At 51.9% G+C, this 16,440-nt stretch overlaps 1 protein-coding gene across 9 annotated transcripts in view; it reads left to right on the top strand.

Annotated features, from left to right (window-relative positions):
* ERICH1 (glutamate rich 1) overlaps nt 1–14,893 on the top strand; it is a 58,818-nt gene extending 43,925 nt beyond the window's left edge. For 8 of the 9 annotated variants that reach the window (XM_017961732.2, XM_017961735.3, XM_031669911.1 and 5 more), the window contains 3 exons: nt 7,026–7,688; nt 10,881–11,075; nt 14,433–14,893. In XM_017961732.2, coding sequence (XP_017817221.2) covers nt 7,026–7,688; nt 10,881–11,075; nt 14,433–14,506 — 932 coding nt within the window. In that variant the 3' untranslated portion in view covers nt 14,507–14,893. The remainder of the gene's footprint in view (nt 1–7,025; nt 7,689–10,880; nt 11,076–14,432) is intronic. The other variant, XM_017961733.3, reaches the window with a different exon arrangement.
* Nucleotides 14,894–16,440: the final 1,547 nt, after the last annotated feature.

The raw sequence follows: 16,440 nt of genomic DNA, 5'->3' as shown, positions 1-16,440 counted from the left end.
GGGGATAGATCTGCTTGGTAAGAAGTTTACTACTTTTTATTTAGCACCTAGTGGACATGGGGAGCTTGACGGTAATTATCAGATGCAATTTGTAGCCTAGCTTTGAATCTAGAATAACATTCATATTTCCTTTAAAATGCCTAGCCTACTTTCCTGTAAGAAGGTGCGGCTGTGAGAATTAGAATAAGCTGAAGTCTGGTTATTTTTGGTGTCTAACTGTCTCTACTCCAGCAGTTCATCAGAAGGTAGGTGCCCGATAGTAGCGGAGGGATTTCTGACACACTGGGACTCTTTTTGAAGTGAGTGTGTCTGAAAGGTATGTTTTGGGGATGGCAGCTTTTCAAAGTGTGCTGCGCTCTGACTATAGCCAGGCGTCTTGTTCCCTCACATTGCGTTCAGCTGCTGCGTGTGAAGGGCGTGGACTGTGGGCCTTTGACACCCTGGAGATGTGGACATTCTGGAGTCTGTGGAGTGGTTCTGAAAAGTCACATGGAAGGTGCAGCATGAGTGGAGAAGTCGCAGTGCATCAGGGTAAAAGGGCCTGTGTCAGAGCCACCGGGACTCCAGAGCAGAGAGAGCATGCTCAGGGCTTCAGAGCTGTTTGGATAAAGCCTCAGTTGTTTTCCCCTTGACCTGCTGAGCCACTGTCTTACTTTGGGTAATGTTCCTTAGGGTCTTGTGTTCCTCACTAGACCTGAGAAGGGAATGCTGGTCAGACCCCTCAGATGAGACTGCGGAGCTGGGAGGTTGTGACTGTAATTGTGTCACGGCGGTCAAGACGCCTGTCGGACCACAGTGAGGAAGCCTTCGTTCAGGACATCGCCACAGGTGCAGGGACCACCACAACAGGGGTTTGCACTGGGGGAGGGGGCCTGGGCTCAAGAACAAACACAACAAGGAAAAGTGGGAATCTGGAGCCAAGGAGCAGGGTGGGGGTGGATGGAAAACTTCTGAGAGGAGACCTCAAAGGTGAGGGAGATTCTGGCTAAACCACCCCACCAGGAGTCTTAGTGAAGGCAGACAGGGCGCTCAGAGGTCACCGAGGGGCGGTGGGGTGAGGAACCCAATCAGGTGTCAGGCTTAGCAGGGTTGTTGCTGAGACGGGATTTTGCAGGGAAGTGCACACACAGGTGGGCCTCAGAGGAGGTTCCGTCCAGAGCCTGACGAAGTCTCGGCCGCGAAGAGGCTCTTCTGGCCATCTTTCCACCAAACCTAAATGCGGCTTCTGCTTGAGAAATGGTTTCTGGCTTGGCAGGAAACCTAACAGCATAATGAAAACATCATTACAAAGAAACAGGTCTGTCTGAATGAACCGAAGCTCAACAATTGCAAAACGGATGGGTTCTGTGGCTTGTGGTGGCGAGACCTGTGGAGGGCCTCTGTCTAACCGGAGGACACTGCTTTGCAATCCTGTTTGCATTTTCTTCCTCCAAGTTCTGATTACTCATGCATTCTTTGCATTAGACTCCAATCCCCAAGGAAGCTTTTCTCCATCTCGTATGTGAAAGTCATTCATAAACATCTTTTTTTCCTCAGTTGCCAAATTCGTGTGCCCCCTGCTGGGTACGTCTCACCACAAACGCAGGCACATGTTTTAAATAAGACAGAGTTAAAGGGTGTTGTTTTTTCTGCGAGCTAGATTGTCAGCTATTTTGTACAGTGCTCCCTTGTCTAGAAGCATCAAGAACTTTGAGATCGGCCGGGCGCGGTGGCTCAAGCCTGTAATCCCAGCACTTTGGGAGGCCGAGACGGGCGGATCACGAGGTCAGGAGATCGAGACCATCCTGGCTAATACGGTGAAACCCCGTCTCTACTAAAAAATACAAAAAACTAGCCGGGCGAGGTGGCGGCACCTGTAGTCCCAGCTACTCGGGAGGCTGAGGCCGGAGAATGGCGTGAACCCGGGAGGCGGAGCTTGCAGTGAGCTGAGATCCGGCCACTGCACTCCAGCCTGGGCGACAGAGCGAGACTCCGTCTCAAAAAAAAAAAAAAAAAAAAAGAACTTTGAGATCTGGGATGGAGCAGCCACTGTGGACTCGGCCTCCTCGGGCCGGGCAGCACTGCAGCACTCTGGGCATGGGGATTCGCATGACCCTGGAGCTGCTCTCTCACCCCCAGTTGACAGCAGGGGAAGCGGGATGCAGAGGCCACAAGCTGGTGCGGCAGAGCCTGCCAGACGCATCCAATCTTTCTCTTTGGGATACGATGTTTTTTAATGGCCTTGGGCAGCATCACCGACGTTCAGAGTGTGCAGTTTCATGAGTCTGCATGTAGCATGACCCCAAGACCACTGTCGCAGTTGAAATAATGAATATGTCCGTCACCTCCAGGTCTCCTTGTGCCCTGAGAGGGCCCCTTCCTCCCCTCTGCCCTGTCCAGGAAGCTCCAGTGGATCAGCTCACGGACCCCAGGACTCTCAGAAGTGGGGCCAGGTGGTGTGTGCAGCTGGGGGCGTGGGGCGGTCTGGGCTCTCACACTGTCAGGATGTTGCAGCTCACGATGTGCGTGTTGGTGGCGCGTTCCTTCTCCTGGGTAGTGACCGCTGCGTTTGTAACATACTCGCCTGTTGATGGGGTGGAGTCTGTGGATTCTCTTGGATTTTCTGTGTTTACAGGGGTGGCAGCTGTATTTCTTCCTTCCAGCTCTTGTACACTTTGTCTCCCTCTTGCCCTGCCCAGAGCCCTGGTGTGGAGGTGGCCACAGGGATGTCCCAGGACCTGTCGGAGGAAAGGTTTTCGGCATTTCACCATCACGTATGACCTTGGCTGTGGGTGCTTGTAGGTACCGTGTATCCGATTTAGATTTCTTCTTTTGAGGCCGTTTGATTCAAGGTTTTATCATACAATTTACATGACTGGAGTCTCGTGAATATTTTGCGTGGAATATTTGTAGCAACATCAGTGGGAGAGATGGGCCTGTGTCGCTCCCTTCTTGCAATGCCTTTGTCAGAGGAGTGAAGATGCTGGGGGCTTCACAGAGGTGTGAGGGGTGGGAGCTGTGAGGGGCCGGAGCTGGGAGGGGCCGAAGCTGGGAGGGGCCGAAGCGGGGAGGGGTGGGAGTTGGGAGGGGTCCGAGCTGAGAAGGGTGGGAGCTAGAAGGGGTGGCAGCTGTGAGAGGCCGAAGCTGTGAGGGGTCAGGGCTGTGAGGGGTGGGAGTTGTGAGTGGCTGGATCTGGGAGGGCCCAGAGCTGTGAGGGGTCACTCTCTCTGAGGGGCAGGAGCTGGGAGGGGTGGGAGCTGGGAAGGGTCAGGGCTGGGAGGGGCAGGAGCTGGGAGGGGTCAGGGCTGGGAGGGGCAGGGGCTGGGAGGGGCAGGGGCTGGGAGGGGTGGGGGCTGGGAGGGACAGGGGCTGGGAGGGGTCGGAGGTGGGAGGGGTCAGGGCTGGGAGGGGTCGGAGCTGGAAGGGATCAAAGCCGTGAGAGGCCAGAACCCTAAGAGGCCAGAGCTGTGATGGACGTCGGGGCCATGAGGGCCCAGAGCCGTGAGGGCCTTTGGAGTCGTCAGGGGTCATTATCTTTTATGCTCTCTGGAAATGGGTAAGACATGTGTTGGCTTTTTCTTTTCTTTTGAGATGGAGTCTCGCTCTGTCGCCCAGGCTGGAGTGCAGTGGTGCAATCTCGGATCGCTACAACCTCTGCCCCCGCCGGGTTCAAACGATTCTCCTGCCTCAGCCTCCCAAGTGGCTGGGACCACAGGCGCCGGCCACCACGCCTGACTAATTTTTGTATTTTTAGTAGAGACGGGGTTTCACCGTGTTAGCCAGGATGGTCTCGATCTCCTGACCTCGTGATCCGGCCACCTCAGCCTCCTAAGACTTTTTCTTTAAATGTTTAGTAAAAGTCACGGGTGAACCTATCTAAGCCTGAAGTTCTTTTGTGGGATTATTTTTAACTAGACTCATTTTTAAAGACAGATACAGGAGTTTTGTGATTTTCTGTTTCTTTGTGTGTCCATTGGATAAATTGTACTTTTCTCAGGAATCTGTTTCTAACGGATTAACTGATTTGCGTGGAGTTACATGCAGTATCCTTTCATTACCTTCTTAACACCAACAAGACCTATCAGCACCTCTGTGTTCTCGATGCTGGTCGTTCAAGCCTCCTCTCTTAAACTAGACTTGGAAATCAGAAAAACACAGTGGGGGGAAAAAAAGCAGCCTATACTTAGACCACCCAAGGAGCAACCGCAGGGAGCATCCTGAGAAATGGATGTCCAGTCTCTCTTTTTAATGTATATTAAGTTTTCCTTTTCAAAAGCACATGCACACACATTTATGTGAAAAAATAGGATAAACTTACCATTTTATGGCCTTTTTGCCTCCTTCACCTTTTTAAATTACTGTTTTATAGTCTTATAAAAATAGAGCAATAGCATAATCGATCTCAATAGGGCAACCATTTGTTTCTCTTGTAGTCTTAGGAGGGGAAGCCGACCCCAGGGTAGGACACTGGTGAGGAGCTGCACTGACTGAGAGCTGGCGGAGAAGGACGCGCCAGGAGGAACCTGGAGGTTGATAAGCCCCCATGCAGTGTTCTTGCTGGGTGATGAGGATCTCCCCTGTGACCTGTCACGCCCCAGATGGGCTTCCTCTGGGTGGGGAAATGCTCTGTTACTTATCTCCAAATTAATGCAGGCAAGCATATTTTTTAATAGACACCTAAGAGGAGAGGCTTAATTTCATCTGTTTTTAACAGAACCTGGGAAATTAAAATGGATTACCTAGCCGTGGTTGGTTTTTAAACATCCGTGTTTTCAGAGCGGATCTAGGGGCTGCTATTCAAAGACGTCTGGGCCAGGCTGGTTGGTCAGACCTGCACAGTAGACCCCAGTAGCAACACACACTCACAGATGAAATTATTCAAACACCCGCTGGTGAGTGAGGAGCAAGACGAAGGTGTTGAGGAGACTCAGGCTGGGCGGCCTTCACCTTGCGACTGTGCGCTGAGCTGCTTCAGCCCATGCCACGCTGTGGCGGCGGAGGCTGTGCAGAAGCTCATCACATGAAGACACGGTGGGAGCTCTCTTCCACAAAGCGGCAGCGGCCTCTTCTCACAGTTCCACAGCGGCGTTCCATTTCACCGAGAACAGAGCTGGGGGTGTCTACATCCTATGAAGATGGGAGGCTGGTGCTTGGTAAAATACTTCTGTATTTTCAGGGTGAGAGAAACCAATGCGACTGCTTCATCCAGTCGTGCGGTGGGACCGAATCACAGCTCCTGGTGTCCGCGGCTGGGAAGGAGCCCGGAGCTTGCCCTCTGCAGGGTTCCTGTCTGGCTCGCGGGCGGGCCCTGGGCTTTGAGGGCAGTGTGCTCAAGGCTGTTGAGACAGAGGGGAATAGGAGGCCACTGTGAAGAGATGCAGTGTGGAAGAGGAACTCATGTACTCTATCTCATTTCGGAGGTGAAGGGAGAGCGCCTGAGTGGAAATTATAGGGAACCTGCCTTTACAAGTGTCTCACAAACTTCACTCACGTTATTTCATCTTGATTCCTCACAATCTGTGATGGGGTGCACAGCCCAGAAAACTCACACAGGCACTTCCTAAAAATCAGAACTGTCTGAACCCCCGCCCCTGGCGTGGTGCAGCCGCAAGCCTTGTAGTTCTAGATCTGCTCGGGCAGCGCCTGGGAGCCGTGTGCCGGCCGTGGCACAGACATCTGTGGTATAGACTTTACCCATCAGTGTCTGGACGTGGCTTGGGTGTGGGGCAGGGCATGTGTGCCATGTGCTGTCTGTTCTTGGCCTGCACACATCCTCTGTTCCCCCTGCCTGGTGCCAGTTACTCATCTGAGACCCTTCTGTCAGGGAGCAGCAGCATGGGCACCGCGCCTCCGCCCTCACCGAGGGGGCCCCGCGCCTGCACCCTCACTGAGGGGGCACCACGCCTCCGCCCTCACCGAGGGGGCACCACGCCTCCGCCCTCACCGACGGGGCACCGCGCCTCTGTCCTCACTGAGGTGTTGGGACTGCCGTGGTTTATCCATGGTGCATTCTACTCACCCTCTCCCCAGTCACCCGTTTCAACCCAGGCTGCCCCTCTCAGCCCGTGAGAATCGGTTGTGCTGCCTCTTCTGTTCCGCATGTTCCGCATCACCAGAGTGGTAGTTTGAAATCGGCCGTGGGGAAGTATTTACACCAGGGAAATTAGTAGATGGGAGGACTCAGGACTTTTCAGAGAGCTGGTTGTTAGCCATTTACCAGCACACCACCAACCTATGCTGTCTATAAACCACCTTCTGCCAACCTGGAGTCCAGCTTAGCCTTCGTGTCAAAATGCACGAAGATGGGCAAGTCATCATTACTTTTTATTCTCACACACAAGTAACTTTAGAAAGGACCTAATTGTAAAATAAAATTTAAAAAAAATAAGAAATAAGGGTTTCCCGTCCCTCCCCCCCACCCCAAGGCCCATAGAAATGAAATTTTACTCTAAAAATGCAATAACTGGCTAGGTGCAATGGCTCATTCCTGTAATCCCAGCACTTTGGGAGGCCAAGGCAGGTGGATCACTTGAAGCCAAGAGTTTGAGACCACCCTGGCCAACATGGCGAAACCCCATCTCTACTGGAAATACAAAAATTAGCCAGGCGTGGTGGTGCGTGCCTGTTATCCCAGCTACTCGAGAGGCTGAGGCAGGGGAATCGCATGAACCTGGGGGCAGGGGTTGCAGTGAGCCGAGATTGTGCCATTGCACTCCAGCCTGGGCAACAAACTAAGACTCTGTCTCAGGAAAAAAAAAAAGCAACACCTTGTACATCCTTCAAAACACACCATTTATTATGATCGTAGCATCTGTGAGTGTATATACATCTAAATGAGTCTTTTATGGGGAAAAAAAAAGTAGGCTGCTAATTACATTATTGTTAATTGCAGGATCTTTGATGGTAAAGTTGAGAATCACCGAAGTAAATAGTGTAAACTCTTTTTCTACTAAAACTACAAGATCCTGATGGAAAATTTATTTAGCCTCATACGTTTGTTATGGTTTCATTGTACTGAAAATTGTTATATTTGATTTTTTTAACAGATCAGGATCCTCATGACCAGCCAAAGAGAAGAAGAATTAGGAAGCATAAGTCAAAGAAAAAATTTAAAAATCCCAACAGTGTTCTTGTAGAACAAGCAGAATTAGAGAAACAGCAGAGTCTGTTACAGGAGAAATTTCAGCGACAGCACACAGATGGGCCCACGATAAGCAAAAATAAAAAAAGGAAACTGAAAAAGAAACAGCAAATTAAAAGGAAGAAAGCAGCCGGCTTGGCAACAAAGGCTGCTGGTGTCAGCTTCATGTACCAGCCGGAGGACAGCAGCAGTGAAGGGGAAGGCATGGGAGAGGCTGGTGAGGGGGGAGGTGCGGACGCCAGCGAGGAAGACCCGACACCAGCCAGGGAGGAAGACATTAAAGACGCCGGGGAGGAGGGAGGTGCGGACTCCTGGGAGGAAGACCCAACACCGGCCGGGGAGGAAGATGTAAAAGACCCCGGGGAGGAGGACGGTGCGGACTCTGGGAAGGAAGACCCAACACTGGCCAGGGAGGAGGACGGTGCCGACGCCAGCGAGGAGGACCCGATACCGGCCGGGGAGGACGATGGTGCGGACGCCGGGGAGGAAGATGATACAGTTACCAATGAAAAGGCAGATAGTGTTCTAAATTTTTTGAAGTCAACACAGGAAATGTATTTTTATGACGGTATGTTTTTTACTGTTTTGCATAGAGACATCCACTTAAAAGTTTATTAAAAGAAATATAATGCTTAAATGTGAAAACATACATTAAAAATATTCAATGTAAATGGTTAGTTATAAGGCAAAGATCAGAGTATTTACGTGCTTTCCACTGATGATGTGGACGGGCACGTGCCCCTGGCATATCCAGAGAAGCAGTGTGGCGGCCGTGGCCTGCGCCAAGAACAGGCTGGCCCCATGTCCTCCATGCCTCAGGTCAGGTTTTGGAGTGTGTTGGCATCCAGGCTGTTTTTCTAAACAAGAGATAAATCGAAATCAGAGGTTTTGATGAGCTGAGCTCACCTTCATAAGCAGACTGAGAGGTGAAGGAAACACAGCTTGTGCCTTTAGGACAGGTTTCATTTTCTCTTCCACGTAGAATGGATGCGTGATTTCTCAGCAAACATTTTTGTGCAGTTGTTTGTATTGACATAAGGAAAGTAAGCACAGGCTTAATGTCACAGATGGCGCTTGCTTACATCTGCACTCTGCTGTGTTGACAGCTGACCTAGGGACACGTGGTTGCCCCAGACAAAGATGCTCACCAGGGGCTTCCTGGCTTTTTTCTCTTTAATTTTTTTTTAATAGTTTTTAATTTTTGTGGGTATAGGTGTCTTTTTAATGATGTCACCAGCAGGTTCAGGTTAATGTGGGTTTAGCAGATCCAGATTTAAGCAGGGCATTTGACAGTGTTGTTATGAACAAGATTAAGAAGTATCAGCTATGTAATAATTTGGGAATTAAGTAACTGATTTTTAACAGTGATGCAGAAGTACCATTTTTAATAGATTGATTTCAGTACGAAGAGCACTCGAGCCTCTTCCTCTTTAGCATGTTTCTCAGCAGATTATATTAACAAACTGAAAACACATCCAGATGGCACATCAGGAAGACGTGGCTAAGACACTGCAAAGTAGAGTAGAATTCGGAAAGATCTCAGTAAACTTTCTATTCTCTGTGTGATCGAGCACCTTGGGGCAGACCAACAGTCATGCCAGGAGTAACCAAAAAGCCAGGTTGAGAAATACCTATTGAAGGAATCAGCAAGCTCCTCAGGAAATCGGCTCATAGAAAGATGAAACTCCTGGAACCCGCACGGGGAGATTATCATGGAGACATCCGCAGCCACTTGTCTTCAGGAATCTGCCAGTCCTGAGTGTGGGTGTTGGGTGAGGGTCTGGGGAAAGGACCTGGTGAAGCCCAGAGAGGCAGAAAAACCAGCCTCACAGGTGGAGAGACCAAAAGCAGAGCCTGGAGCCTGGTGAGCACGGACGTTAGAGCCGGGGCCGGCGGGCTCGGAGGTCGGAGCCGGGACCGGTGGGCTCAGAGGTCGGAGCCGGGACCGGTGGGCTCAGAGGTCGGACACCGTGGGCTCAGAGGTCGGAGCCGGGACCGGTGGCTCAGAGGTCGGAGCCGGGACCGTGGGCTCAGGAGGTCGGAGCCGGGGCGTGGTGGGCTCGCGAGGTCGGAGCCTGGGGACCAGTGGGCCTGAGCCCGAGCCAGGGACCGGGTGGGCTCTGGAGGTCGAGCCGGGGCGGTGGGCTCGGAGGTCGAGCCAACCGCGGCTCGGAGGTCGGGCCGGGCTGGTGGGCTCGGAGGTCGGCGCCGGGGCCGGTGGGCTCGGAGGTCACAGCCGGGGCCGGTGGGCTCGGAGGTCGGAGCCGGGCCGGTGGGCTCGGAGGTCGGAGCCGGGGCGGGTGGGCTCGGAGGTCGGAGAACAGAACTCAACACTCTGCATGGCTTCCCTTAGAGCCTTTGCCCAATTCTGAAGCTGTGGGTGGAAGATGAGAAGCCACACAGAGCCTCCGAATAACGTAGGGGCCTCTTGGCCATCTTGAGGTGCTGATCAGATGAGGACTGGCCTGACTGTGGAGCCCAGCAGAGCAGTGCAGGCCAGAGGCAGACGACCCTGTCCCAAATGTGTGGCCACCCTGGAGTCAGCTCAGTCCCTGCACAGTCCAGGGGATCCACCTCTGCTCTGTCTGCCTGGCGGAGCAAAGGGTGAGACCTCTAGAAGAAAATATCGCCATCCTAGACCTCTGCAGTCTTTCCTATGCATTCAGCAACAGTTTACCAGGCATATGCCACGAAACAGGACCACAGCACCGAAAACAAGAGAAAAAGAGCAGTAGAGCTGGAGCAGGAGATACTGGTGTTATCAGACAAGGAGCTTAAAGTAAGGGGGGGGGGAAAATTGGAGCATTTTGCCAGGTAATTTGAATCTACTAAAATAATCAAATGGAAATTGTAGGCCCGAGAAATATGGTAACAAAAATTCAGGCCTCAAAAGACAGGGAAACGGCAAATGGGGTTCGCCTAAAAGAGAATCAGTGACCGGGAAGACGGGTGAAAGAAAGTCTCCAGAATGCAGGGTGGAGAGAAAACAGATGGAAAACACAGGAAAGAGCCCAGCAGACCTGGAGCGGGAAGTCCAGTGTCTGCAACAGGCCCAGGTGGACAGGAGAGGACGCAGCAGGGGCGGGACAGAACGACATGACCGTTGGGAGTTTTACACAATCGTTACGGGACACAGAGTCACAGGTTGAAGAAGTCCTGCCAAGTCCAAGCAGGGTTAATGCCGAAACCACCACAGGCGACCACGTTTTGCAGTCGAACTGCTGAACAGCAGCCAGAGAAACAAGACCAGCCACCAGACTGAGGGGAAGTCAGGGGCTGGTTTTCAGTTCTCCTTGATTTCTTCTAAACAGCCACAGTCTGATTCTTTTTTTAAAGCTGTGTGACATAGAGAGCTTGGTTTCATCGTCTGGTTTATCCTGCTGCTGTTCATGGGGTTGAGTTGTGTGTTGGCCAGGGAAGGCGTCTCACCAGACAGACGCGTAGACGGGCCAGGGAAGGCGTCTCACCAGACAGACGCGCAGACGGGCCAGGGAAGGCGTCTCACCAGACAGGCGCGTAGACGGGCCAGGGAAGGCGTCTCACCAGACAGACGCGTAGACAGGCCAGGTTTCCACGGTCGTTCCTACAGTGGGGTTTGTACTGAGCTCTGTTCTGATTCTTTCTTCTGGTAACTTCTCATCTCCCAGACATCTCATTCTATGTGGAAGCGTAGGTTTGAGGCCTTCCTTAAGAGAGGAAAGCTTATCTTTGTAGAAATAAAAACAAAACTGTATTTCCAAGCAAAACTGACTTTATGTAGGTGTCTCGAGAGATGCAGCTTCAGCCGCCCTCGCCGATGCCGCTGAGGAACTGCTGGACCGTCTTGCGTCACACAGCGTGCCGCCCTCAGACGTGTCCATCCTGCACCACCTGAAAACACTGCTGCTTCTGCAAGATACCGAGAGATTGAAGCGCGCTCTGGAAATGTTCCCAGAACATTGCACGATGCCTCCTGGTAAGTACCGTACGATTTATTCAAGGTCCTGCTTAAGCTACTCTCATCGAGGTTTGCCTCTAAAAGACTCACATGCCACCAAAACAGCAATGAGTTGGAAAATATGACACTGCACATATGGCGTGGGAGAATGGAGTCCCACCGAGAAACAGGCTTCCTGCATCTCTGCTTGATACAAAAATATTTCACATAATATATGCAGAAACGCATGTGCAGTCTGAGTTTCCAGACTTGGGAGCTGTCAACTCTTGGAGCCAAATTTCCTAAGTTTCAATAGAAGTGAATTCATTTCTTCCTCTTTTCCTTCTCCGCTACTAGTGTGGTAGATGGTAAATTTTTGCTGGCTTCCAACTGTCTGGTACCTTATTGAACCCCTGACGTGGTGGTGATGACTTATTTTCCACCACATTCATTGGGCTGTGGAGCCTGTCACTGAGGAAGCCTGGCAGGGACCCCACCCTGGGGCACTCGCTCCCTGGCTGAGGAGCTGGAAAAGAAGGACAAGAAGCCAGATACACGGTGAGATGCGTCGTAGAGCTCCAGGTAGATCCTGGAGATGAGGCTCTGGAGGAGTGGGAAGAGGAGGTGTTTTTGCAGCCAAGTGCACCTGCGCTGAGGTGGGTGAACCCGTGTGTTTGGGGAGCTGCCAGGAGCCCGGTGGCTGGACCAGGGGATGGATGTGAGTCGCAGAAGGTGCAGAAGGTGGAGAGGTGACAGGGCCAGGCACATGGGAGGAGCCTGGTGGCTGGACCAGGGGATGCGGGTGACAGGGCCAGGTGCATTGAGTGAGTCTCAGAAGGGGGAGAGGTGACAGGACCAGGCATATGGGACCCTGGGCATGTGCGGCCTTGTGGGCTTCTACGCAGAGACAGGAGGTTCCTGGAGGCTGTGAGGCTTCTGGGCTATTATCTTGAGGCTGGATGGAGGGCGTGGAGAATGGAGACCAGGCGGGTGCTGCTGAGGACCTGCTGAGAGGGGCCTGCAACATGGACCAAGGTGCAGCCACGGCTTAGGCAGCTGTAGCCGCTGTCCGGGTGGACTGTGGAGGTAGAACCAGTGGGAGCTGCCGAGTGGCCAGCGAGGCACTGGGAGGACCAGGTCACCACGAGGAGGAGGAGGAGCTCCCAGAAGGATCGGGTTTGAGGTGAGAGCACTGCCCGGAGCGTAGTGCTGGGTGGCTATGCAGGTGCCAGTCAGACCTCGGGTTCTGAGGCTCAAGAGGGCCGTGGGGCCTGGAGTGCAGGGAGGAGAGAGATCAGGGACAGTGAGTACAGACGCCCACCAGGAGCATGGCCAGGGGTCATGAGAAACGACACTGGAGAACGCAGGGCCCACGGGCGACAGCCGAGGAGAGGGGAGGAGCCCCACCGGGAAGGTGGCACCTGTGTGTGCAGGAGAGGGCGGCGTTGGCCCCAGGCCGGCATCTCTGTTTCTGGTTGGTCGTCAGGCCTCTTACAGCAAGTACTTAACAAACTTAGATTTCCATAATAAGATTTATCTCAAACCGCAAAAAAGCCAATTTTATTATGTTAAACTGGTAGGAGATTTTTATGAGAGATGAAAGTAAGCGATTTTAAATTTTTAATTTTTTAAATTTTTGTTCTGTTTCTCACACTTGAGGCTTTTCTGACATGCACCAAAGGAGTTTTGGCAATTCTTTTTTGCATCAGAAGAATTTAGCAGAACCCCCAATATTAAAACAATTGGTTTCTTATATTAAACTCATCGGACAGGTTTTGTATACACACACATTTACGTCAAGCCACTGATAGAACTAAACTGTGTGTAGGAATCTGTTTTCTCTAAGAAAGGATTCCTTTGAGTTCTGTAGGATATGTGCTTACAGTTTTTCAACGTCAAGCTATTTTATGAAATAAAATTTTATAAACAATGAAGCTTTGTTTTCATACATTGTATTTATTTAATGCAGACTTGGCATATAGTTTTTGAAATTAAGGGTTTTTTCCATAATACTAGCTTAGGAATTTAATTAGTCACTGTGTCTCTCACCTCCATAGGATGAGCACAGAAATCACATTTTAAAAGCAGGTGTGGGTGTTTTCCACCGATCGTGTCTCCTCTCCCGCTTCTCTGGCTCAGCAGTTACTTTTCCTCAGTCGTGGGGGCTGCGTTCAGCTGGGATGCCAGCGTCAGGGCGAAGCTCCCCCGCGTCTGTGATGTTTTGTTACACAAGCTCCTTATCAGTAGTAGCTGCCATTCCTTGAGTGTTCTCGCACATGCACTGAGAAGGGCTGGGATTGTCACCCTCCTCTAACCCTCGGTGAGGGAATTAGATTTTTATCATCCTGACTGTTGGGGATTTCCAGAGCTCAGGCAATTTGCCCCTGGGTGGGATGGAGCCCGCCTGGGCAGGGAGCATGGATGGGCTTCTGTTGTCTGTAGCTTGGCTCTCTGTGGTTGGAAACTTCAGAAGCAGCAGATTCTAGGTGCAGCGTTTGGTACCCTCACAAGCTGTAAAACCTGACTTTGGGGAGAGCCCTCACTGGCAGCCAGTGTCCTGCCGTGAGCCCGGTGAGCACAGACGTTAGAGCCGGGGCCGGCGGGCTCAGAAGTCAGACCCTGGGGACCGGCAGGCTCAGAGGTCAGACCCTGGGGACCGGCGGACTCAGAGGTCGGAGCCGGGGCCGGCGGGCTCAGAGGTCAGACCCTGGGGACCGGCAGGCTCAGAGGTCAGACCCTGGGGACCGGCGGGCTCAGAGGTCAGACCCTGGGGACCGGCGGGCTCAGAGGTCGGAGCCGGGGCCGGTGGGCTCAGAGGTCAGATGGGACCGGCGGGCTCAGAGGTCAGAGCCGCAGCCCCCCTGTGGAAGCCCTGAGGGTTGTGGTAACATCAGGGGTGATTGTGGTGTCGCGATGTGGTGTCTCGGCTGCCGCAGCCCTGGTTTCATGACGTGGGCACCACGTGGTCCTATGTTGTCTCACGGCTCCACTTCTGAAGTTTTTCTACTTGTTCACCTTTGACATAAACTTCTATTTCCTTTTCATTTCAGTTTGTATGTGGGTTTTCTTTCAGGTCTGATTTTAAGCCTGTAATATTGCACTGTAACGTTTTGAAGTGCAGGTGTAATAGAGCCAGTGAACCAAGGGTTCATGCCCCAGTGAAATACAAATATTCATAACTGAGCCAGTGTGTTGCCATACGATTACATAATGTGTGATTAGCAGGTATAATGTGTCACTTTCAACATCAGTTTTATGCCAGAGTTGCATTTTATTAGATCATTTGGGAGTTCACTTTGGGCCCAAAGGCTCATGTCTACATAATAATAACAACTTACAATTTTTCTTTTTGTCTTCATTTTATTTTTTGTTTATTTTTTTTTTTTTGCTTTCCAGACCATGCCAGAGTAATCTCAGCTTTCTTTAGTTACTGGATCACACATGTCCTCCCTGAGAAGAGCAGTGACTAAAATGGAATATCTCTTTAAGAAGAGCTCCTCTTTAATAAAAAACATGAAAGACAAATGTGAAATGGGCCTAGAGTTAGTTCTCTGGGAACTCGAAGGACGTTTCTATTATTTATTCCCGTGTTGTTCCTGATGGGCCATCTGAGGCTTCGGATGAGAAATTGGGGTAAAATGGAAATTTTTCACTGATTTGCAATTATATATGTTTTGAATTACTACATAAAACGTGATTCTGTTTTTCTAATTATTGTAAAAATTGAAAATGGACATTCTGTTAAACTGTATCATTCGAAGCTCATATATTTTTATGAAGTTTTGAATCACCTTATATCTGAACGTCTCTGTTTTAAGAATGCTTTCTGGGCATTAAAATGTTCTAGTTTAGTCTGATTACAGTTGAATTTCTTTTTTTTTCTTCTCTACTTTGTGAATCATATCAAGTACCTGTTTTTCCTGTTTGACTTTCTTTTTTGTCATAGAAGCAGTCGTCAGTTCTTGGTATTACTAAGTTTTAAAAGCATCAGTCAGGCCGGGCGCGGGGGGTCACGCCTGTCATCCCAGCACTTTGGGAGGCCGAGGCGGGCGGATCATGAGGTCAGGAGATCGAGACCCTCCCGGCTAACACGGTGAAACCCCGTCTCTACTAAAAAATACAAAAAACTAGCCGGGCGAGGTGGCGGCGCCTGTGGTCCCAGCTCCTCGGGAGGCTGAGGCAGGAGAATGGCGGGAACCCGGGGGGCGGAGCTTGCAGAAGCCGAGATCGCCCCGCCAACTCCAGCCTGGGCGACAGAGCAAGACTCCGCCTCAAAAAAAAAAAAAAAAGCATCAGTCAATTGGTACAACATTTGTGAGGGCAGTGGGCAGTGCCTCTGTCTATGAAGAGTTTTATTGCGGTAAAACATACATAAAACTCCATTTTCGTCATTTTTAGGTGCATAATTCAAGGTACCGCACGCATTTGCCGTGCTCTGCCGGGACCACCACGCTCGTCCTGTTTGTGGTGAGAGCAACCCTCTGTGCCTTCCAGGACCCGCGTGTGCCCTGTCCCGCCTGTGAGCATCCGTGTCCCAGGCGCTGTGTGGTGCTCGTCTCCCTTCCTCTGGGGAGTGGAACTGCAGGGTCACCTGATGCTGGCGACGTTCTGAGGGGCTGCCAGGCAGGCTGCTGGGCCCCCCACATCCCCAGTGCTGATCAGGGCCATTCTGACGGGTGGAGGTGGCGGCTCGGGGGTTGCTGTCCGCTTCTATCTTTGGAGAACATCAGCCCAGACCACCCCTGCCCAAAGCTGATGCTCAGGTGGGCAGCGTGGAGGGAGGAGAAGGAAGCCCTGTCATCGTCCCTCCGCCGCCCCCTGTCCTGCCAGTTCCCTCCAGGTCTCTAAGAGACGTCTCTTCCACGAGCTGGAACCTTCTGGAAGCAGGTGAAACGGATGTTTCTGGCGCTGGAGATGGTCCCCTGGGATCTGGTGGTCATGCAGTATCCCCAGCCTGATGCACGTCGCAGGCCCCGGAGCACAGGCGTGTGGCAGTGGACGCCACTGTTCCCAGCGTCGCCTGAGGACAGGACCCAGGCTGCTCCAGGCAGGGCGTTCCCGGGAGGCCGTACGTGAGGCAGGAGCTGCAGGTGCCGCTGCTCCACCGTCTTTCGGCCTCAGGGGAGCTGGGGTCATCTGCAGGGCGCCCTGCCCAGCCCTGCCCTCCCTTCTCTTCCCCTGACTCGGAAGTCACTGTGAGGCGTGGGAGTGGCCAGGAGCCCCTCCTCCCATGGTAAGAACCTTGCTGAAGCGACGCCAAGCCAGACTCCTGCCTCCACCGAGAACCTCCATGGCCTTGTGGAACCTGGGCTCTCAGAGGCACCAGCCTGCAAACCTCCCGTTTAAATGCTTTTTTTTTTTTGAGATGGAGTCTCACTCTTGTTGCCCAGGCTGGAATGCAGTG

This window comes from Papio anubis, chromosome 8 (assembly GCF_008728515.1).
Source record: "Papio anubis isolate 15944 chromosome 8, Panubis1.0, whole genome shotgun sequence".
Classification (NCBI taxonomy): Eukaryota; Metazoa; Chordata; class Mammalia; order Primates; family Cercopithecidae; genus Papio; species Papio anubis.
The sequence above is the reverse complement of the archived record's forward strand: the minus strand, read 5'-3'. Positions and strand labels throughout refer to the sequence as shown.